This window comes from Drosophila rhopaloa, unplaced genomic scaffold (genome assembly GCF_018152115.1).
Source record: "Drosophila rhopaloa isolate 14029-0021.01 unplaced genomic scaffold, ASM1815211v1 contig_3, whole genome shotgun sequence".
NCBI lineage: Eukaryota > Metazoa > Arthropoda > Insecta > Diptera > Drosophilidae > Drosophila > Drosophila rhopaloa.
This window is the reverse complement of record NW_025335123.1, coordinates 24,460,954-24,484,672: the sequence shown is the minus strand read 5'-3', so window position 1 is coordinate 24,484,672 and position 23,719 is coordinate 24,460,954. Positions and strand designations below refer to the sequence as shown.

The window sequence follows — 23,719 nt, the reverse complement described above, 5'->3', positions numbered from 1 at the left end:
ACATGTGTGATTTGATATGATAATGACAAACTATATTATCATAATACAAAATAGAATTTATTAACCTGATACAATGCCTTGTCAAAGGGCTTTTCACCATAGAAAATTTATAGATATTCGAACCTGCTCCTTTTTACCCTAAAACTTTTCAATCGAAGAGGAGAAATAAAAGCGGGAGCTTCGACAAACGATTAAAACAAAATGAGCTATATATTTGGCCTTTTTTTCCGTGTAACCATCACATTCGCGTGTTGTGAAAACAACAGCAACAAATTGCATTAAATGAAAAGGTTTCTCCTGGGCAAGTGTGTATATTTGCTGTTTCCCATTTCCTTTTGCGCCAATTGATCGAGTGGACAGGCAAACACCAAAAGACAGGGCCAACAGACAGACGGACTGACATCCGTTCACACTCATAACGAGGAGAGAACGTTGAAAAGGAGTAATGGGTCTACAAGGCACTAGGCTCTTTAAATTTTCCTATTTCATTTCGAACTGGAAAAAATTGATTTATCATCGACTTTCTCATACGATCTAATAGACAGTGACAGGAAAGCCACTGTAATGCTATTTAATGCTATTTAATGGGATACATGGAATAGGGTACATTTTGATAAGACGAAGAAGTTTCAATTTTCCAAATACCATTTAAGCTCAATGAAAACAGGGTATTCAAATAAGAATTAACCCGAAGTCTCATAATTCCTTTGGCGGTGAGTGTTTGCATTTCTAAGTTGGCACTTTGATATTGACAGTGACTGCGACTGAAAACCAGAAATCGTGTGCACTCCAGAGGTTATTTTAGCATCGTGTGCAAAGTGAATGGTTGACGATGGGATCGGATCATCCCCCCCTCCATTACCCTTTTTTCCTCGATCTTGTATGATATGAAAAATTCCTTTGATTGACAGGCAAATCGCATTGCATTTGGCATGACCAATTATTTGGCATTTACTGTTTCCTGCTCATCTCCGTTTAATTGGTTATGCCGTGACTGTGACTGTGACTGTGGCTGTGATTGTGAATGCGACTGTAGAGTGGGAGCTTATTGGGAGTTATTCGGACTGAAAAGAAATGGAAATTTCTCGTGTTTGTCTAATTGACCAAGCTACTTTCACTGGACACTGTCATTAGAAACTCAACTATCTTTGACCTTTCATCATGCGTTGTGGTTTTCCCCTTCACTCTCTAATGATGTGATCAGGTCCATTCTTCGTTTTCTTTTCGCTATTATGCTCATATATATTTTTGTATCTGCTTATGATGCAATTGCCGTCCTCTGCGCTTTTTCCCTTTTCGCGTAATTAGAGGTCCCAAACAAGAATGGCCAGAAAAAGAAGAAGAAGTCGGCAGAAGTAAGCGTGCCTAATGATAACCTTTTGAAGACCCCCTTCCCCCCCTCGCTCTGTTCTCCGATCGCTCTCCTCTTTTTCTCTCTTTGGCGATGCGATTCGTTTCGATTCCGTTTCGTTCCCCCGGTCGTCCCCCCCGCTCCACTCATTCCAACGTAACTGCAAATTTTCTTGATTACCGGGTAGCCAACTTAAATCCAAGTACGCGCCACTGGCCACAAGAATTGACCAAAGCCCAAGAAAGAGGAAAGAGAGAGGAGCCAAGCCAAAGGGGGCGTGCCAGCACTGACCATTGACCATTTGAGATGGCCACCAGCTGATGAGAAGCGCTGCTGCAGTCCATCGATCTCCGATGTCCGATGTCCGATGTCCGACTCCCGTCCATATCCATATAATTACCATTGCCATTCGCAGCGCAAAACAAAGAAACACAGAATGCCATTGGTGGTGGGGTGGGGTGGGGTGACCTTCATGAACCTTGAGCATTCTATAATTGCAGTAGGCAAATCCCAGAAATGATGAGCCCCAGAGCCCCCTCAAATTAGAAATGGTCAAGGACGCAAAACGGAGGCCAAAAATAAACCCAACACCGGCTATAAATAACGAGATTCGTGAGCTGGTAATCGGCCGGGGCCAATTGCAATTCTTCATTCGCAGAAGAAACCGAAGAGCGAAAAGGAACTAAATGCAGCCAAACACAATGACGTCAATAGCCGGAGATGTCCAGGGCGATCTGGACATTATCTGATCCCCCAGATCTCGATCCTCTGCCCTTGTAATTGGCTTCTGTTGGAGCCCCGAGTTCTCTTTTTGCATCGTTTCAAACGCATTTCATTTGCTGAGTTTAGAATACATCCACGGAAAAATACGATGGCAAAGCACGATAGCTGGGAAGTCAACATATCATTCCGATATTCAGTAAATTAAGATGTTATGCGGTTCTTCATTTTTATTAAATTTGTATATAATAACCGAATTGTTCATAACAACAGATGGAAGAGAATTCAAAGCTATTGTTCTATATTTTGAATTGCGTTTAATTTCCAAACCCTTCGAGAAATCAGTACTGAGTAATTCAAGGTATTTATTTGGACTTTTGTCGCATTGTCTGGTCTGACTTTTGGACATTAATCCTGCCCCTTCCCCAGTTTCGTTCTGAGGCATGTAAAACGAGAGCAATCGCAGATGTTGCTGCTGCTGCTGCAGAATATGCAACACAAGTTGCAGCTGGGGAGCAACGACAATTTCAGTTCGGCTCCCGTTGAGTTGCTGCTGGCGATGCTGCGGGTTGCTGCTGTCGCTGATGTTGCTGCTGCTCTTGTTGCAGTTGCTCCTGTCGCTGTCGCAGTTGTTGCCGTTGTTGCTGTCGTGCGCTTCGAGGGGGATCGCAGTTGCAACAGCAACATCAGCGGGCATTCTTCGCTGTCTTTGCCACCTATTTCATACAGCATACAGGACATTTGTTGTCGCTGTTTAATGTTGTTGCTTTTGCTGTTGCTGTTGCTGTTGCTGTTGCGGCTGTGTGTTGCTGTTGCTGCTGATGTTGCTGATGTCGCTGTCGATGTTGCTGATGTTGCCCTGCAATCGGACACGCCGGCAACCGGCAACATTTGGCACTGGCCCGCGGAGAATTCGATGCCCCGGCTATATCGTTTGCCATTTCCCATTCCAAATTCTCCATGCACTGCGGGAAAATGTCTTTGTCTAAAAGAAATTCAATTTAAGATTGAAAAGTAAATCCACTAACTTACTTGAAAGAGAAAAATGTGCTTCAATGTACATTTATTTAACAAGCTCGCCAGATTTACTTTAAATGTGCAAATCAGTTGAATACAAATAAATATGTTATTTGAATCTGACTGAATCTAAAGATTTTAAGAAGGCATTGGATTCCTTGAACAAGGTTTTTCGAGCTGTAAAAATAGAGCTCAATCTACTCTTTTTCGCTGTGTGGCAACGATTCTCGGTTTTCGTTTGGCCATTTGCAGCTCGTGTTGGGCTGGTTTAATATCGCTGGTAATGGCCACGTTCCGAGCTCTATAATCACTGGCCGGCGAGGGCGGTTCGGCGGGGAAATGCATGAAATAATTGCATTGGCAGTGCCCAAGTCCAAGTCCGAGTTCTGTGTCCGTTCGTTTCTGGACAATTTTCGCAAAACAAATTGAATTGAATATGTAAATATAATTGCTTGGGGCTAGAACGATCCGCACTCCCTTGAGCCCACGTCTTTCTGCGACTCCCCCTTCTGCTTCTTATGGGGGGCGTTTAAAAAACCATAAATTTCGACTTAAATGCCGCACTATAAGTCAGTAAGGGAGTGGGGAAGTCAGTCGACGGAGAAGCGGTTGGAACAGCTGGCCAACATATATGGCATAAGCTTCCGCAAGACTTTGACCATTTGTAGATGGCACAGCGAAATTAATGCAAATTAAATGCAGTTAAATAATCCATGAATCGCCGGGATGAATGAATGAATCAAATGGACCCAGAACGTATGCTGAATTATTAACCGAATTGGTGTGCCAGTAAATGAATAACTTGGCTTGGGAATGGAATAACCCATTTAGCAGTTTACCTTAAAACGGTAAAATATAAATAAATGATTATGGAACTTATTCATTTGGCACCGTGAATTAAGTTACCCGATTACCAAGGCAATTCATTGCCTATTGCATAAAGGACTCATTTGATATCTGACCTATATCTTCAATACTCATTTATCATTCAGAACCCATAAATATGTAATTTCTTTTCTCACGACAACAACTCATCCTCATTCTAAATGAGTAACTCATTACTGAATAATTGAATTACCCATAATACCAATTACCCATTCACTGCATAAGCCACTCTTTTTCACCTATTCCCAGCCAATTCGATTTCGCTTTTCTTTCGTTGGGACCACCCACTTATTGGCACATGAGCATGCACCACATTGCGACCACTGCCCCGTCCTTTCGTTCGCTCCTTTTGCACCTGCAGGTCAACTCATTGAACCGCCATGCACCATCCGGGTTCAATTGGTTGGGATGGTTTGGGTGGGTCGGATGGGTTGTATGGGTCGGATGGGTTGGATTACTTGGATGGGCTGGCTGTCCGCAGAAAGCAATTTGCTGCTGCCTGCTCCAATGGAAACCACAAGAATGCCAAAAAGCTGTTTTGCCCCGCTGCCAGAGATTGGAATTGGAATTGCTATTGGTATGGGGGAATAGGATTTGTAGAACGGGAATGGAGTGGGCCGTTAGAAACTCTAACCGCAGATCGTCAATAAAACGTAGCCGCTTCATTCCCTTTCCCGCCTCGACAGCTCATTAAAGTCTCTCGAAAGTCAAAGAGCCTGATGTGGACATGGATGTGGGAAGATGTCTTCGGCGACTGGAGCCGCTTCATCCAGCAAACTGGTCTGCAGCATGAAAATGGGAAACGAGCGCTGTGGTGGCTCAGTTTTTATTGGTTCGGTGGTTCGGTGGTTCGGCGCTTAGTTAAGCGTGTAATGGGCCAGTCTAAGGGCGGAAGTAGTAGCCACTGCACCACTGACCACTGACCACCAAGCCCCTCCACTTAGCTCCATTCTCCCTTTTCGATCTACACCTCCTCCATTCAAATGGAGGCTGTCAGCACAGGCAGTTAGAGAAGTGGAACGAAAGGGGCGCAGATTGCTGGCCAGGAAGGTGAAGAAAAGAATAAGCTCTCATCGCTTAACTTCTGTGGAGGAAGATCTTGGCATTTCAATGGTATTTAAACAGCCTGAGATCCATCCGTCTCATTTACGTTTCATAAAAAGTTATCGCTTTGGTTATGAGTTTTTGTCTTAACAAGAGGATTTCTGCCTATTTATTACCTAATCATAGTTCTCGCAGACCTAACAACTTTTTTCAATTTTTTCTATTCTCAGATCGCAATGCAGTCAGCCGAGAGCAGTAGAAATCGCAACCGATCCTCCTTGGGTCCGCTGCTCCTCTCCGCCGTGTTGGTCCTGCTGGTGTCCTTGCCGGGACAAATCGATGCCCGGATGGCCTTCGAGAAGCTGACGGACTTCGATTTCCCGGGCAACACGTACTACAGCGTGAAGAACCTGTCGCTGTACGAGTGCCAGGGATGGTGTCGCGAGGAGGCGGACTGTCAGGCGGCGGCCTTCAGTTTCGTGGTGAATCCTCTGTCGCCCTCGCAGGAGACCCATTGTCAGCTGCAAAACGACTCCTCGGCGGCCAATCCTTCGGCAGCCCCGCAGAGGAGCGCCAACATGTACTACATGGTTAAGTTGCAGCTGCGCAGCGAGAATGTCTGCCATCGTCCGTGGAGTTTTGAGAGGGTTCCCAACAAGGTGATCCGTGGCCTAGACAACGCCCTGATCTACACCAGCACCAAGGAGGCCTGCCTGTCCGCTTGTCTCAACGAAAGGCGTTTCGTCTGCCGATCGGTGGAGTATGACTACAACAACATGAAGTGTGTGCTCAGTGATTCGGATAGACGCAGCTCCGGACAGTTTGTGCAGTTGGTGGACGCCCAGGGTACGGATTACTTTGAGAATCTCTGCTTGAAACCCGCTCAGGCCTGCAAGAACACTCGCTCGTTTGGCAATGCCCAAAAGATGGGTGTCTCCGAGGAGAAGGTGGCCCAATATGTGGGTCTGCACTACTATACCGACAAGGAACTCCAGGTGACCTCCGAGTCCGCCTGCCGTTTGGCCTGTGAGATCGAATCCGAGTTCCTCTGCCGCTCCTTCCTGTATTTGGGCCAACCCCAGGGAGCCCAGTACAACTGCCGACTGTATCATCTGGATCACAAGACCCTGCCCGATGGTCCATCCACCTATTTGAACCACGAGCGCCCCCTGATCGATCACGGTGAGCCCATTGGTCAGTACTTTGAGAACCAGTGCGAGAAGGCCGCCGGATCGGGAGCTGGTTCTCCGCCGGGAACTCTGGACAAGATCGATACTCTGCCCGTTAGCCTGGACACCATTGAGGATCCCAACCTGACCAACTTGACGCGCAACGATGTTAACTGCGATAAGACCGGAACTTGCTATGACGGTAAGTCTTGTCTAAATCTAAAAAGAGATCTTTATGTAATCGTTGTATATCCTTCCCAGTTTCCGTGCACTGCAAGGACACCAGAATTGCCGTTCAGGTGCGCACCAACAAGCCCTTCAATGGACGTATCTACGCCTTGGGACGCTCGGAGACCTGTAACATCGATGTGATCAACTCGGATGCTTTCCGTTTGGATCTGACCATGGCTGGACAGGATTGTAACACTCAGAGCGTGGTAAGTGTACGGAAATCCAAAAGAATCCGTCCAAAACAGATGAAAAACCGAACTACATAGAGGACCCTACTAATTACGTTTTCTTGATTTCCAGACGGGCGTCTACTCCAACACAGTGGTTTTGCAGCATCACAGCGTGGTTATGACGAAGGCCGACAAGATTTACAAGGTGAAGTGCACGTACGACATGAGCTCCAAGAACATCACCTTCGGCATGATGCCCATCCGCGACCCGGAGATGATCCACATCAATTCGTCGCCCGAGGCTCCACCACCAAGGATTCGCATCCTGGACACACGACAGCGCGAGGTGGAGACTGTGCGCATTGGAGACCGCCTCAACTTCCGCATCGAGATCCCCGAAGACAGTGAGTTTGGAGTGCAGTGGATTTTAAAAGAGCTCCTCTATTTATTGATGGATGTACTTACAGCTCCCTACGGCATCTTCGCTCGGTCTTGCGTGGCCATGGCCAAGGACGCTCGCACCAGCTTCAAGATCATCGACGACGACGGCTGCCCCACCGATCCCACCATCTTCCCCGGCTTCACCGCCGATGGAAATGCTCTGCAGTCCACATACGAGGCTTTCCGATTCACGGAGAGCTATGGTGTTATCTTCCAGTGCAATGTCAAGTACTGCTTGGGTCCCTGTGAACCGGCCGTGTGCGAATGGAACATGGAGTCATTCGAGTCCCTGGGCAGGAGGCGTCGCCGTTCCATCGAGAGGTGAGTTAGATCTTGGGGCTTGGTTAGATCTGAAACAAGGTTCTCCAATGTATTCTTTATGGAAAGATCTTTAAAACTGTGCAACATGCACAAGCTACAAGACTGAGCACCTTTGATCTAATGTTTTAAGAATTGTATATTAATGCAATTCAATTTCATTTTTTGTTTAATGCAAATGGTAAAATATAATTTGTTGCTTAATTTCCTATTGTTCCAGCAATGAGACCAAGAGCGAGGACGATATGAACATCTCTCAGGAGATCCTGGTCCTGGACTTTGGCGATGAGAAGCGTGAGTTCTTCAAGGCAGATCCCAGCACTGACTTTGCCAAAGGTGAGTGTGGATATAATGAAAAAACCCAATTAGTTTGTCAACTTCCGTTCCATTCCGTTTCGTTCCGCAGACAAAACTGTCACCATCATCGAGCCCTGCCCAACGAAGACATCAGTGCTGGCCCTCGCGGTCACCTGTGCGCTGATGATCCTGCTCTACATCTCGACCTTGTTCTGCTACTACATGAAGAAGTGGATGCAGCCCCACAAGATCGTGGCATAGGTCCGAAACGAGGGGAATCTAAAACAGGAAGAACAAGAAGAAGCTGTAGAACGAAAGAAAAAAAACAAGAAAGAAAAGAAAACAAAAAGAAAATACAAAACAAAATTGTCACTCTTACATATGCTCTCTCTCTCACACACAAACACACACACACTCTAACTCTATATCTTTGTCTCGCTCTTGCCCAGGCAATATAGCCCCTCCCACTCCCACTCACACTCATACACACCACTGACAACCGTATAATTTTTTGTTTTTTTTTTTTAATGATATATATATAAATTAATTACTTAATATACAATTTATTTATTTATATTTATTTAGACTTAGAGCGTGAGATACAAATTCCCTTGAGAGAAAAAGAAACAAAAACATTTCCTAGTAGCCACATACACACACACGAGCACATTTCACGTATGCGAATTAGTAAGAGAAAAGAAACAAAAAAAGAGAAAAGAAAGAAAAAGATGCGAGCGCGTACTTTCTATAAAGTTACGAAAGGGAACAATGGAAATGAAACATCGTCCTTGCCAGAAAATTAGAGACAGAAAAAGAGAGAGAGAGCGCGAAAGAGGGCCAGAAGAGTGGGAGAAAAAGAGAGATAGGACGATGCATCATGATCCCTTTTGTAACTTCTATAGAGACTGCAGCCGCATACACTCGCACTCAATCACACACACACACACTCACTCACTTACACACTCACCCGTTTCCTCACTCATTCACATACACCCACAAGCACTCACATTTATTTAATTGTAAACGGAACGCAATAAACAGCAAACAAAAGCAATCAAAACGGAACTAAGGGGATAACTGATCGAAGAAGCAGAGACAAGAAAAGTAGTTTCATTTTCAATGGAATTATGCTTAATTGTATTGCATTTATTTAATTTAAATTTATTTATGATAATAAAGAAACGATAATGACAAACTAAAGGCGTTTACCTTTTTAGCCATGAACCTCCTGCTCAGTTTGAAGGATTGGTTTAATGTAATTTACATCCTACTCTTGTGCTTCTCCACATTTATGATACCTGCCAAAGTGTAGCATACTTTTCTCAGCAGTCACAGACGCACTTGTAGTACTTAAAACGAAAGGATAACGTGGCCAAAACATGGAATGCCATACCTTGTTGAACTCGTAGCAGGATTCTCTATCGATTGGCAATCGCACCTGGAACCTTTTGTCCATTCAAAAAATCGCCAATTTCCACGATGGTTACATGGGTCAAAAATTTGACAAACGTTAAAATGAAAATTTTGAATGCAGATTTTTAGAGAATCGAATCACAAGTCTTTAGAGATATGCCACTTTGAAATCGGATTAAATTTGGTAAAGTTATGAGCTCTGGAAGTCCAATTTTGAGTCACTGTATTACAACACATCGGAAAATTAGAAATAACTAACATGAAAATGGGTCAAAAATTTGACTAACGTTAAAATGAAAATTTTGAATGCAGATTTTTAGAGAATCGAATCACAAGTCTTTAGAGATATGCCACTTTGGAATCGGATTAAATTTGGTAAAGTTATGGAATCTACAAGTCCAATTTTGAGTCACTGTATTACAACACATCGGAAAATTAGAAATAACTAACATGAAAATGGGTCAAAAATTTGACTAACGTTAAAATGAAAATTTTGAATGCAGATTTTTAGAGAATCGAATCACAAGTCTTTAGAGATATGCCACTTTAAAATCGGATTAAATTTGGTAAAGTTGTGAGCTCTGGAAGTCCAATTTTGAGTCACTGTATTACAACACATCGGAAAATTAGAAATAACTAACATGAAAATGGGTCAAAAATTTGACTAACGTTAAAATGAAAATTTTGAATGCAGATTTTTAGAGAATCGAATCACAAGTCTTTAGAGATATGATAGAGATATGAAATCGGATTAAATTTGGTAAAGTTATGAGCTCTGGAAGTCCAATTTTGAGTCACTGTATTACAACACATCGGAAAATTAGAAATAACTAACATGAAAATGGGTCAAAAATTTGACTAACGTTAAAATGAAAATTTTGAATGCAGATTTTTAGAGAATCTAACCACAAGTCTCAGGAGGTATGTCACTTTGAAATCGGATTAAATTTGGTAAAGTTATGAGCTCTAGAAGTCCAATTTTGAGTCACTGTATTACAACACATCGGAAAATTAGAAATAACTAACATGAAAATGGGTCAAAAATTTGACTAACGTTAAAATGAAAATTTTGAATGCAGATTTTTAGAGAATCTAACCACAAGTCTCAGGAGGTATGTCACTTTGAAATCGGATTAAATTTGGTAAAGTTATGAGCTCTGGAAGTCCAATTTTGAGTCACTCTTTTACAGACATCCGATTTCAAAGTGGCATTCTTCTAAATGATGATGCAGAAGGGAATGTACTGTGTACTGTTAGATACTTATTTATTTGTATTGTATTGTATAAATGCAGTTTTTTATTCATAATTCATCGCTAGACAATACTTAAATCTAATTTACTGAGAAGGACGGAGTCTGTTTTGTTAGAATTGAACAAGTTAATGATACAAAGGTACTTATACTACATCTGAATTCATCAGCACACACCGATTAATGATCAGTTATTGTTCACTTTTGATTTACTATATTTTACACTTTAAGATTTGTATAAAAGATTAAATCCTAATCAGTTTTTGAAGTCTTACAATTGTGTTGTTGAATTCAGAGGGGTTACAACTTATTACCATAGATTTCTGCAGGAACTTGTTCTTGTCATGGTGTACTATAAAAAGCACAAAGTAGCCAATTATGAATAGGTCAATTATGTGTAGTCTGATAATTGAATATAACAAAATCTTCAAGTTCCTGCATTTCTCAGTGAAGCAATCTCAACCTAATTGGGACATCTTATACAGGAGACACCCAGATATCTCAGACGATTTTCTGGACGGTAAATTTGTATTTTTGTTGTGTTTCAAAGTGAATTTGCTGAAACTAAGAATTCGTTTGAAAGAGATTTCTGGGTCACCCCCGATTGCAAAACCTAAACTAAGTTACGAACTAAGATTAGTGGCATGGTATGATATCCCTTTAGCAGGATATCTCTCTCGCCCTCTTGCACTTGGAAGTCCTTGGAGGTGGGCCAGAGTGTCCAGGAACCGAGGTCACCTCAGCCGCAGTGGTTTTATTTCAGCCAAGCCATGTTCCGGAGCTCTCGACTTGGCCGCCGCCACACAGGTCTCCTTGAGCGACTTGCCCGCCGGCCGTTTGACACACTCATCGAAGTAGCACTTCTCCACGTTGTGCAGGAACTCCACCAGCAGCCTGTCATCGCCGCCATTCGGTCCCACGGAGTACTCGCACTCGTAGCCATGCTGCTTGAGATCCCGCACACAGCAGTCGATGAATTCCGCATTGGCGGAGAACCAATCGTTGTGCCGCTCGAGCGGAATGCCCAAACGGGTCCTCACCACGCCCGTCAGCCAGGTGTCGTCGATCCAGAACAGCGGCACCCTCTCCGCCTCCGCCACAATCCTTTTGGCCGTGGGCACGTTGGTCACATACAGCCAGCCGGACAGATAGGCGGGATACAGGGCATGCGGGTACTCCTGCTTGCTGACGTACCACTTGTTGGCCCTCAGACGAATGGGTGGCTTGGAATCCAGTACATAGCCGGAAAGCAGAGTGCTGGAGGTGGCCAGACCAGGTTGGCCCACCTCGAGGGCTTCCAGATACCTCCGCAGATGGAACACATCGTAGATGATGTCGTCGTCCAGTTTGATGATGAACTTGGCCTGGTTCTTGCATTCCTGGGAGGCCCACTTCAGTCCCATGACATGTTTGTAGCTCAGATTGCGATAGTCCTCGATGAAGTTCCCCTGGAGCAGATCCCCGAAACGCTTCTGTTCGCTGGCCAGCTGCTCCTGGTTAATGAAGTGCTCTCGGGGAGGCAAGGCGGCCAGCAGGAAGACCCTCTGCAGGCCCATCTCGGCCAATTTGCTCCGGGGAATCGCCTGGCGGTGGGCAGCTCGCAGGGCATCGTGCCCTGAATAGGAGGTGACAATCAGAATGGCTAGGGGGTAGAAGGAAAAAGGGTTAAAAACAATTCTTTACTTATTCTCGTCACCAGAAAGCACAGAAACTAAAAGCATGAGAGGATTTGAACCAGGAAGTCCGATACGTATTAAAGAGAATTTAAGTCTCTAGTGATTTCTGGGACATTGCCGAGTGGTAAAATGGACTTAAATGGGTTTTCAAAGTGATATTAAGATGACCAACTTACCCAGGAGTTCCCTTTCCGCCTTTCGACACACATTGCTGTGGAGGAGATACTGGAAGTCGGTGAGATTCAGGAGAGGATTGGCTGCTTGCGGATGGGGATTAGGGGAATCCTCCTCCGTTTCGGGCGGCAAGTGCAGCAGGAACTCTTCGTCGGGGGAGTTCCTCAGCTCCTTCAGATCCCGTAAATGTCCGGAAAAGTAACAGAGACTCAGCAGGACGATCAAAAGTAGCGACAGGATAATCGGCAGCAATCTTCGTCCGCGCATGCGCATCTTTCTCACATTCTACGTGGGATTCCCCTCGCTTTTGCCTGCGTGTGTGTTTGTGTTTATGTGTATGGCAAGCGTGTGTTTTTTAGCTGTATTGTTGTAATTATAACAATAACAAAGAGCAATTGTTTTTTTTAGCAATTATTTTCTAGAGCTGGAACAATTTATTCAATACTATCGAATGGAAAGCTGCCAGATCGCGAATATCATTGATCTGGGGCGCCGCCAACATAAAACCGTGGAACAGTATTTTCACTTAAATATATTGGAATATATCTACCGTTATATGTTAGGCTCCGGTATATTTTTAAATATTTAAATCTATGTAGGACACATAAAATACTTATTGTCTGATTGGAGAAATTTTAAAATATTGATATTTGGCCACCTCATAGTAAATCGAGAAATGATACTAAAGAATTTCGGCCCAATGTTTTTCTCATTGTGACTATGCTCACGCCAATTTACTACTTTAAAAAATTTAAATATTAAGCGCGCGTTTTAATTTTGGGGGATTTTTTAGTGAAAATTCATGTCTTGGTCGAGAGCATTTGGCGGAATGCAGTTTTACCATCTGGTAACACTGATGCTATTGTTGTTTTCTGCGGATAACAGTTTTCAGCGCGGTGCGGTGTATGTGTGCGTGCGTGCGTCCCCATCGCATGTGTATGTGTGTGCGTGTGCTTTTCTTTATATTTTTTTTAATAATAATTCTCTGTGAACTGGGTTCAATAGAACCCAAAGAAAGTGAAAAGCAATCGGGAATTGGGCTTGAGAATATTTCAGCTTACAAAATTCCCATTCCAAAATCTCAAAAGTGACTGCAGCAAAAGCAGCACCAAAAACGCAGCGGCAGCGACGTCGACAGAGCAACAACAACAACAACCTAGGTGGTGCAGAGAGAGAGAAAGAGAGAGAGAGGGAAATATATTCGACATGTGAGCTAATCAGCGATTTCTACAAACATTTTCTGCTTCTTAAGGCCAACCAAAAAAACGAAGAAAATCCGCGAGAAGTTCGACGAAACGATTAATAATTTAGTTAATGATTTATTTAAGTGACGTCGCGTGTTTTTTTTTCTCCAACAAGAAACAAAAAAGGGAGAGAAGAAAAAAACAGTTAACTTGTGGCCACCAACAAGCAGCGCAGTTGACGTCGACGTCGCTGCCGGCAGAAGTGGAAAGAAAAAGAACAGATTGGAACTCAATTTTTAATATTCTTCAGTTTTGTTTTTTAAATTCCACATAAACAAACTAATTAAAATAGTTTAAAAACCGAGAAGCAAAACCACTATAACAGCAATCTTATCGCTTAAAATATTATATTCCAGAGCCCAAACGTCTTTTTTTTTTGGTTTAACCATGGAATATTGATTCCCAAAAAAACAAAAAGCATACTGAAAAACAGTGAAAAAAAAGTAAAAAGCAGTGAAAATGACGGACTTTGTGGAGCTATTAAATAGTATGTCCAGTACTTTTAATAGCGATTGCGCTACATCTACTGCGGAGGGCGGTACACTTCTAAATTTGGATTTGGCGGAGGATAAAACCCTAAAATGGCGCAATTTGGCCAACAATCAGTTTGCCTGCAAGGACAAAAAGCACAAGGATGGTAAAGAGGAGGAGAAGGATAGAAAGGAGGCCACGAATTTAGCCGAAATAGAGGAAATTAAGGGACTCTTGGCGGATGTTGTGGATGCGGCCGCTGTGAAACTGGAAGAAGAGGCAGCTGCAGAAAAAGCTAATGAAAATGCAGAAAAACAAGAAGAAAATGCGGCAAATGTAAATGAAAACACAGAACATAAGGCCAAGGAGCAAACGGAGCCGCCAGAAGAAGAAGAGCTGAAAGCATTGGAAGAAGAAGGTGAACAGGAGGTAGAAGGGCAAGCAGTGCAAGCCATAACGGTAAAGCTGGAAAGCAGCGAGCAGACAGAGAAAAGTGCAGTAGCAGAAGCAGCAGAAGCGACGTCGGCGTCGACAGCGGACGGGCAGAGGGAAAACATCAAGACTGAGCAGCAAAAAAAAGAAGCAGCGCAGGAAGCTGAAGAAACAACAACAACAGCAGCTGGAAAACAGGAAGCAAATGCAGAATTAACCACAACAACAAAAGGAACAACAACAACACTGGAAACGGCAACAGCATCTCCACTTGTTGTCAATTCTGCCGACATCGACGTCGCTGCTGACGCAACAAATTCAAATTCGTATGTGGACAGCCAGCAGCGGGCAGCGACGCCGACAGAGCAAGTGGCAGCGACAGCAGCTGATAAAAATGTAAGTACATATGTATGTTTGTATGTATGTGAGCTTCGAAATTTATAATTATTTTAAAGGTTTAATTTAGAAGTCTTATCCCTAGATAAAATATCAAACCATTTAAGAATTGCTAAAAAAAAATTCGTTCTATTCAAAATTTTTTTGGACAAAAACTATTTTTCATTTTAAATTTTAAAGGCAATGAAATATTTATGTTACACAAAAAACTTTCATATTTAGTTTTTTTCAAATTATTCATACATAGTTTTAAATCCAGTATTATTTTTAAATGGTCAACGATAAGATGCAAAGGAAGAAGTTTTAAGTGTAATAAGGGTTACAGGGGTTTCCCCTCTACACTAGTCTCCAGTTTTGTGTTATCTATCCTTTATTGAAGACACGTTTTCTGTGCCATGCCATTGTTAATTTTTATCACCGCCTAGGGAAAGCTTCGGTATTGAGTAAAAAAAATAAAACTATGGTGAGCTTTTAAGCTTTGCATTTTTGCCTTAATTTATACAAAATATTTACGCCAAAGTTACCATGCACCTCTTGAAACTCCAAACTTATTTCAATACCTTTTAAACTTACGACTTTGACTCACTTTTAATTCCTAATCAATTTCTGGCACCAGATAACGAGTTGTTGTACTCATAACTTGTTTGAGTAGTACAGGGAAAGTCTTTATAATAGTCGTACAAATTATAAAATATTGTATTATTTGCTTTATTACAAAATGGGAAAAAGAGCTACACTGCGTACATGAGTTTTGGCTCTTAAAAATACTTTCTTATCTATCTTACTATAACTTATTATTCAAAGAAAGAAAGCTTATACTTATCACTGCCTAAATAAAAGGGAGGAGTTAAAGATCATAAAGTTTATTGAGAGAAAAATCTTTTTTTATTCAAATCAATTGTTTTAGATAACTTCCTTATCTATCATTTTATACTTTATTTATTATTTAACAATAAGTTCCAACTTTTTGAAACAAATAAAATATGAAATGGGGAAAGAACTAAAAGACAAAATAAAGTATGGTAACTAGCGGCACTTATTTATAAATTAAGTAAATTTGCATATATATATTGAATTAATAAATACAATTAAATAATTTGAGCCTCGGTCGCTTCAATTGTGTGTGTGTTTGGATAAAGTTAATTTATGATTTACTTAGTTTCCTCAAATTTCGTTTTACCTAAGAATTCCTAAACTAACAAAAACAAATACATATGTATGTTAATTGACGTAAACTTGTCTTTTGATAAAAAAAATAGACAAAATCGATACTTAATAATTAATAAAGTAAATTGCATAATTCTTAATATATAAAGGGGTAATATTGGCATAAATCAATTAGTTTAAGAGGAGTAAGAAAAGTTGATTTTCTTATTGTCGAACTTTCACTATAAAACCACTTTTTGTGGAATTTTGTTCATTAAAATTCTACCCCAATTCCCATTCAAGTGCGGATAATACTGGTTCGACTTATTGATTAATCGAGTTATCTGATATTTAAGCAGTCTAAAAACATATATATCATAATTTTGCAAGGACAGCTTTTTTCGGTTAAAATTATTTATATTTCTGCCTTGGTGACATTTTAACTCCCTCAAAAGATAAACAGGATGAGAAACGTAAACAAATGTATTCTTTTGCGTAACTCAAATGGCATTTGAATACATATTTCCTTTTACATTAAACTTTGAGTAATTGCATCCAAAACAAAGGGGTTAAACCATCCAAACATCCATCCTTCTGGCCAGCTGGTCTACTGTGTTTGGTAGAACCAGTTGCCTTGGCAACCGACGAAGCCATTCGAAGCATTCCATCAGGGCTGGTCCTTCTGGAATATACACAGATATATATTTGGGATTTGTTGAGTCCGCACACATTGAATGAGTGTCTGTATTTTGCAGGAACAGGTTTCACCAGGCGGAACGCGTCGTTCGCGGAGGACGCCGCGACCCACAGATACGCCAACGCCCACTGCCACGCCCACACCAACACCAACCACCGATGAACCTGTGCAGGTGGAGATTACGGAACCCGAGTCGGCAGAGCTGCCAGTGGAGGTCAGTCGTCGTCTGGAGGTGCCAACGCTTGAGGAGATTGCGGCAGCAGATCGTCCTGAGGTGAAGAAGGAGCCGGAGAAGACGCCACCAACGACCACTTCATCGCCCGAGGAAAACCCAGCACCTGCTCCCAAGCGAGGAAGAGGCCGTGCCAAGAAAATACGACCAGATGCCGAGGTGGACACCACCAGTGAAGTTCTGCCCCTGGCCGATGATTCGGTGGTGGAGAAGAAGCCGGGACGCAAGAGGAAGCACCCGGAGGAGCAGTTGGACCAGCAACAAGGCGACTTGGTGGTGGTGAAAACCGAGCAGGAGGAGTTGGGAGATGCTCCCGCGGGCGATGGCAAGAGGATGCGTCGCAGTGTTCGTCTGGGCAATCGATTGCCCGCCGATGGAAGCGCCTGGGAGGATGTGAAGACCGAGCCCCTCGCTCACCTGCCGCCAGCGGAGCTCTCCTTCATGGAGGTCACCCCGGTGCCCGTACCATCTGCTGTCCTCGATGAGAAAACGCCACCCAAAAAGCGAGGTCGCAAGGCCAAGATTCCGCTTGGGGCAAAAATAGAACCGGGAACCTCCTCCTCCGCGCTCCCTCCTCTAACCAATGGCAACAAGAAAACCACTCCCACTGGTGGATCCGAAGTGCAGCTGCCCAAGCGTTCGAAAAGGAGAATCAAACCCACGCCCAAAATCCTCGAAAACGATGAACTGCGCTGTGAGTTCGAAACGAAGCACATTGAGCGGATGACCCACTGGGAAACTGCAGCAGCCGCCGGGGCAGATGGCGATTTCGAGACACCCCAAACTGGAGGTGGCTCCAATTCCTCAACGTCGCGACAAAAGAGTGACAAGTCCGACGGCAGCAATTTCGAAGGAGTTCCAGGCCATCCCGCTGGCACGAGCGCCATCAAGAAGCGACTTTTCAGCAAGTCTCAGCGCGACATTGACAACTACGGCGCGGCTATGCTGGCCAAGAGCAAGGTGCGTCCGTGTCCGGATGTGGAGCAGTTCCTCAGCGACATCAAGGCATCGCGAATCAATGCGAATCGCTCGCCCGAGGAGCGGAAACTGAACAAGAAACAGCAGCGCAAACTGGCCAAGCAGAAGGAGAAGCACCTCAAGCATCTGGGTCTGCAGAGGAATCACAGCGAGGAGGCCTCCGATAACGACAGTTCCAATACGGACAATGAATTTGTGCCCACCACCAGAGTGCAGGTGGGGAAACCCAGTGTTACCCTGCGGGTGAGGAACACGGTTACCAAGGAGTTGCCCACAACATCGGCCGCTGCTCAGCAGAAATCATCTCGGAACGCAGTTGTGCAGCCAGTTAAACTCACGCGACGAGTGGCTGTAAGGGGAGCAGGAGCGGGAGGAGGAGCTGTGGCAGCCGGAGCAGGTCAATCCATTTTCACTCTCGATGCGGAACAACTGCACTCGCTGAACACCTCGATCCTAGCGGAAGTTGCGCCCACCAGAGACTTGGATGCCAAGCCTAGCACCTCGAAAATGTCCAAGTTTATTTGTCTGTGCCAGAAAAGTTCGCAGTACTATGCGAGGAATGCGCCGGATTCCTCCTACTGCTGTGCCATCGATCACATTGACGAGCAGAAGATTGGCTGCTGCAACGAGCTCTCCTCGGAGGTGCACAATCTTCTGAGGCCCAGCCAAAGGGTGAGCTACATGATCCTCTGCGACGAGCACAAGAAGCGCTTGCAGTCCCACAACTGCTGTGCAGGATGTGGCATCTTTTGCACTCAGGTAAGGATAGCTAAACTCAAGCAATCACATAGGATTACTGATTGTAATATCGCTCAATTACAGGGTAAATTTGTGCTGTGCAAGCAGCAGCACTTCTTTCACCCGGACTGCGCCGAGCGTTTCATCCTGAACACTCCCTACGAGGAAGGCCGTGGCGGTCGGGAGGATCAGGGAGTCAAGTTCAGCAGTCCCATGCTGGTGCTCAAGTGCCCGCACTGCGGCTTGGACACACCCGAGCGCACCTCCACGGTGACCATGAAGTGTCAGTCGCTGCCCGTCTTTCTGCCCACCCAGAAGTACAAGATGTGAGTGGAATCTAGCGGGGGTTATGGCTTTTTGAAACAATTTTCTTAAATCAAAATTATTTTACCTACAATACTGTAGACCAGCAACTAATTTCGTTTACCACCCACGCAGCAAACCCGCCAAATTGACCACCTCCTCGCATCTGGCCCAATTTGGATCGGCTGGGAAAACCAGCAGCCCAGGAGCCAAGGCGAAAAGCAAGGGGGGGTCCTCCTCCGCCGTCGCCTCGGGCGCGGCGCCTTCCTCCTCCGCCTCAAAGACAAATGGAACCCAAAGGGGCAAGGGGGGCAGCTGCAATTCGAACTCCGGCCAGGCTCTTAACACGATAAACTTTGCGCAGTTGATACCGGACTCCGTGATGAATGTGGTGCTGCGGGGCCATGTGGTTTCGGCCAGTGGACGCGTGACCACGGAGTTTACGTCGCGGGACATGTTCTACGCGGTGCAGAACGATGATTTGGAGCGCGTGGCAGAGATTCTGGGTGAGTTTGTTGGTCTCATATCTGTATCCTTACTTATGGTTTATTTGACTAGCTGCCGACTTCAATGTGCTGACCCCCATCCGGGAGTACCTTAATGGCACCTGCCTGCATCTGGTGGCCCACCAGGGCACTCTCCAGATGGCCTACCTGCTGCTCTGTAAGGGAGCCAGTTCACAGGACTTCGTCAACATTATGGACAGCGAACTGCGGACGGCATTGATGTGTGCAGTAATGAACGAGAAGTGCGACATGCTCAATCTCTTCTTGCAGTGTGGAGCCGATGTGGCCATTAAGGTGGTTATTCTTGCCCGCTCCATAGGATCTAAATTCGTTCTTAACTGTGTATTCTCACCAGGGACCCGACGGCAAGACCTGTCTGCATATTGCAGCTAAGTTGGGCAACGTGGAGGCCACGCAGTTAATTGTGGAGAGCTATAGGGCCTCGCGGAATATCACCAGCTTTCTGAACTTCATCGATGCCCAGGATGAGGGCGGTTGGACGGCCATGGTCTGGGCAGCTGAGCTGGGACACACTGATATCGTTAGGTGGGTTCATCTTGGGGGAAATCCTTGAAGTTGATTAATATTCCGGCCATCCTTAGCCTCCTGCTCAACCAGGAAGCCGATCCGAACATCTGCGACAACGACAACAACACAGTGCTGCACTGGTCGACGCTGCACAACGATGGACTGGACACGATCACGGTGCTGCTGCAGGCGGGAGCGGACTGCAATGTGCAGAATGTGGAGGGTGACACCCCACTGTGAGTATTGGTTCACCCAGCCACGCTCCAACATGTCAGAAGTAAGAATCCCCTAATTCCCCAGACACATTGCCTGCCGTCACGAAGTCACACGGATGTGCATCGCTCTGATTGCCAATGGAGCTGATCTGATGATCAAGAACAAGGCGGAGCAGCTGCCCTTCGATTGCATCCCGAACGAGGAGTCCGAGTGCGGTCGCACCGTGGGCTTCAACATGCAGATGCGCAGCTTCCGGCCGCTGGGCCTCCGCACCCTTGTGGTCTGTGCGGATGCCTCCAATGGCCGGGAGGCACGACCCATCCAGGCGGTGCGCAATGAGCTGGCCATGTCCGAAAGTGAGGATGAGGCCGATTCGCTTATGTGGCCTGACTTTCGCTACGTGACCCAGTGCATCATCCAGCAGAATTCGGTGCAGATCGACCGCCGCGTCTCGCAGATGCGCATCTGTTCCTGCCTGGATAGTTGCAGTAGCGATCGGTGTCAGTGCAACGGAGCCTCCTCGCAGAATTGGTACACCGCTGAAAGCCGCCTTACCGCTGACTTCAACTACGATGATCCGGCAGTGATCTTCGAGTGCAACGATGTCTGTGGCTGCAACCAGGTGAGGAATGGAATCTTGGGCTCGTGAACAAGCTCAACTCCTTCTAATCGATTTAACTTTTGGCGCAGCTCTCCTGCAAGAACCGCGTGGTGCAGAATGGCACAAGGACCCCACTCCAGATTGTTGAGTGCGAAGAGCAGTCGAAAGGATGGGGAGTTCGGGCGCTGGCCAATGTGCCCAAGGGCACCTTTGTGGCCAGCTACACTGGTGAGATTCTGACCGCCCTGGAGGCTGATCGGCGCACCGATGACAGCTACTACTTTGACCTGGACAACGGGCACTGCATCGATGCCAACTACTATGGCAATGTGACCCGGTTCTTCAACCACTCGTGTGAGCCAAATGTTTTGCCTGTTCGCGTTTTCTACGAGCACCAAGACTACCGATTCCCCAAGATCGCCTTCTTCGCCTGCCGCGACATCGACGCCGGCGAAGAGATCTGGTAAGTCCTGAATTGAATCATGTTATGAAGTAAAGGATTCTGTATATAGATGCAATGTATTCGTATTTATCAGTTACATTTTCTATCCAATTAAAAACACCGCTTTTTGTAATGTGTTCTTATCTTTTTTAAAAGTTAACACCAAATTATGTTTTTCTAATTTGTTTCCTTTCAGCTACGACTACGGGGAGAAGTTCTGGCGCGTGGAGCACCGCTCTAGTGTGGGCTGTCGTTGCCTGACGGCCTCCTGCAAGTACGCCTCCCAATCCTCAAGCACAAATGCCTCGCCTACGGATGCAGCGACTGCAGCGGAACCGGAAATGGAAACGGACACGCAGCCATCTACAAATGCCTCGGGGGAGCCGGAGCAAGCGTAGGCCACCACCACGACCTCAACTCGAAATGATTCCAGACAACCCAGTCTCATCCGACAAAATAGAATCCCCACCAAGCCACCAGCAACCAAGCCACATACATCAGAGATCTGACATCACAGCACCAGCAGGAACGATCGCCATTTATATAGGATATATATAGTATGCATGATGAATCGAAATCGGGGCTCGACGAGGGCCTTCTTCTTCGACTGCCAAATGTTTCATGGTTTACAAATTTTTGTCTAATTTTACGTATACAGTTAGTTTTTGTTTATTATTAATTTTGTTTGATTTTTATTCATTTGTTTTTATTCCCCTACCATTAATATTTTAATTATTGCTAACAGCATTCACCCATTATTTTTATGTTTTATACTAGAAACTAACCAATTAGATGGGCAAACTGTGTTGCCATGTGCAAATCCCAATTCCCTCCCGACATTTGAAGTGTGTGTGTGTTTCAAACTTAAAATTATACTTAGAGTTTATCGGGTGAATGGAGAATTATAACTGCGGTAAAGTGCATCTAGTCATAAGAATGAGGGAGACAGAGGTTTAAACATAGGAAGAGAGCAGGAGAACTCGTTTGTCCAGCTACAGTGTGTTTTATAGTTGTATTAGCATGTTCAATAAATCAGTTTTTATTAGGTTGTAAAATTGTAAAAGTATTTTGTCTTTGTTCAAGCAGGTTTGCCCTGGTGTTTAAACATTTAAATTTCATTAGAGAGAATTAACACTATTTAAAGTAACTATAATTCGTTAAAAAGCACTGAATGTAACAATAAACCGAACGAAAACGAGGAATTATAAAGCAGAAATCTTTTTTATATCAAGCATTGATTGTAGATCAACAAATACCAGATAAGCTAAAGAAAACAGTGTCTATACAACCATATATAATATATTGAGCATATATGTCTTTGTGCAGGGTAAAGTACTGATAGTCGTTAACAGAAAATAAGTTCAAGTTGTTTTGTATTTAGCCAGGGCCCCCTACACACACACACACACACACACACCCCAACTGGTCACCACCTGCTCCTCCAATCCCAGCCAGAGAGCACAATTCGTTTAAGAATTTTTCAGTTTGCCAAGCAAAAATTAGCCAAGCCACAAGTGCCTCAAAGAGAATAATACCCCAAGCCCGCACACCCACTAGGAAACCCCCCGATTTGGCTCCAGACCAACAAGGTTTATATACAGGAACTATCTATCCAGCTATCACTCGACCAAGATCACAAACTGCAATGCATTTTGGGACAAGACCCTTCGATAGTCGAACAGAGAATTGAAACGACGGACTGCGGTTTACTTAACGTGTGGAGTTCTCCGATTCCGTTCCCGATCATATATTATATATACTAGCATCCAAAATCCTCGTAGCATATCCCCGCGTCTAACGATCCCCCCCATGTGCTATATAGACTTGGATATCGGGCTATTAACTTTGATGTGCGTTTTGCGTCTTTAGGTGTAAGCTGTAAATGTTTGTAACGACAATATAGGATATGTAGTTTAAGCTGTAGGTTATCCCCCCTTTCACCCACTACCCACTATCCCTCCCCCACCCCTCGTAACAAGGTCCAGGGTCAAAGGACACAAGACGTCCCCCTCCCCGCGACATTTCAACTGGCATTTCTATACGTATTTGTGTACCTACGATAAGAAAAAAAGATTTATAATGGAATATGTATGTACGGTTTCGATGTCCCCGGGTCTATTGCATCCGGATCACACTTAGAAATTATAGCATAACTCACAAAACATGTATGTTTTAATTTTAATTGTTATCGCGGGCAGCGACAGAGCTGTCTTATCTTATTTGTTTTGTTTGCTTCGGCTTCCTTTTTTTTTTGCAAAGACATTTCATGAGTTGTTTCACCCAAAATTACTGATTAGTTTGGGAAATCGAAAGTATACCTCCTTGGGAGAGGCACATTTCGTTTGCAATTACGTTAACGTTTAGCCATAAGATATTAAATCAAATAAACAATTCTGAACAGCAATGGTGCGATTACTCAAACTACTTTCATCAGTATGCAGAAAACATGATACATCGGCGGTTTACGATTTTCGCATAAAATCGCTGGGAAAGGTGTTATTTATTTAAAATCAAGACTCTTCCAAAATTTCATTAGAAAGAATTGAAAGACAATGTTTATCACTTATATTTTGCATACGAAAATTTGTAATTTTCAAATTCGCGCGCCCAATGAATCGTTGGCCAGTGCTGCC

At 44.4% G+C, this 23,719-nt stretch overlaps 3 protein-coding genes across 3 annotated transcripts in view; 2 read left to right on the top strand and 1 right to left on the bottom strand.

Annotated features, from left to right (window-relative positions):
• LOC108047001 overlaps positions 1 to 8,838 on the top strand; it is a 37,414-nt gene extending 28,576 nt beyond the window's left edge. The window contains exons 4-9 of the mRNA XM_017127021.2: positions 5,248 to 6,388; positions 6,448 to 6,623; positions 6,718 to 6,991; positions 7,055 to 7,349; positions 7,567 to 7,682; positions 7,753 to 8,838. Of these exons, the coding sequence (XP_016982510.1) occupies positions 5,254 to 6,388; positions 6,448 to 6,623; positions 6,718 to 6,991; positions 7,055 to 7,349; positions 7,567 to 7,682; positions 7,753 to 7,904 (2,148 nt within the window). The 5' untranslated portion in view covers positions 5,248 to 5,253 and the 3' untranslated portion in view covers positions 7,905 to 8,838. The remainder of the gene's footprint in view (positions 1 to 5,247; positions 6,389 to 6,447; positions 6,624 to 6,717; positions 6,992 to 7,054; positions 7,350 to 7,566; positions 7,683 to 7,752) is intronic.
• A 1,459-nt stretch (positions 8,839 to 10,297) lies between these two features.
• On the bottom strand, positions 10,298 to 12,609 carry LOC108047019 (beta-1,3-galactosyltransferase brn). Its single transcript, XM_017127048.2, has 2 exons — positions 12,159 to 12,609; positions 10,298 to 11,948 (listed from the first exon to the last, which is right to left on the bottom strand). Exons 1-2 carry the CDS (start codon positions 12,427 to 12,429, stop codon positions 11,041 to 11,043), a joined length of 1,179 nt encoding a protein of 392 aa, XP_016982537.1. The 5' UTR covers positions 12,430 to 12,609; the 3' UTR covers positions 10,298 to 11,040.
• Positions 12,610 to 13,026: 417 nt separating this feature from the next.
• Positions 13,027 to 23,490, top strand: LOC108046957 (histone-lysine N-methyltransferase EHMT2). The gene is made up of 10 exons (XM_017126946.2): positions 13,027 to 14,699; positions 16,601 to 18,511; positions 18,575 to 18,816; positions 18,929 to 19,299; positions 19,352 to 19,593; positions 19,655 to 19,845; positions 19,902 to 20,063; positions 20,128 to 20,665; positions 20,734 to 21,107; positions 21,283 to 23,490. Exons 1-10 carry the CDS (start codon positions 13,860 to 13,862, stop codon positions 21,482 to 21,484), a joined length of 5,073 nt encoding a protein of 1,690 aa, XP_016982435.2. The 5' UTR covers positions 13,027 to 13,859; the 3' UTR covers positions 21,485 to 23,490.
• Positions 23,491 to 23,719: the final 229 nt, after the last annotated feature.

Excerpts from the sequence above, each read along its gene's own strand:
- LOC108047019 (XM_017127048.2), bottom strand. The coding sequence starts at position 12,429 with ATGCGCATGCGCGGACGAAGATTGCTGCCGATTATCCTGTCGCTACTT. Across the intron at positions 11,949-12,158 it reads GGCGGAAAGGGAACTCCTGG|CCATTCTGATTGTCACCTCC; the intron begins GTAAGTTGGTCA and ends TCTACCCCCTAG.
- LOC108046957 (XM_017126946.2), top strand. The coding sequence starts at position 13,860 with ATGACGGACTTTGTGGAGCTATTAAATAGTATGTCCAGTACTTTTAAT. Across the intron at positions 18,817-18,928 it reads CCCACCCAGAAGTACAAGAT|CAAACCCGCCAAATTGACCA; the intron begins GTGAGTGGAATC and ends CCACCCACGCAG. Across the intron at positions 19,594-19,654 it reads GAGCCGATGTGGCCATTAAG|GGACCCGACGGCAAGACCTG; the intron begins GTGGTTATTCTT and ends TATTCTCACCAG.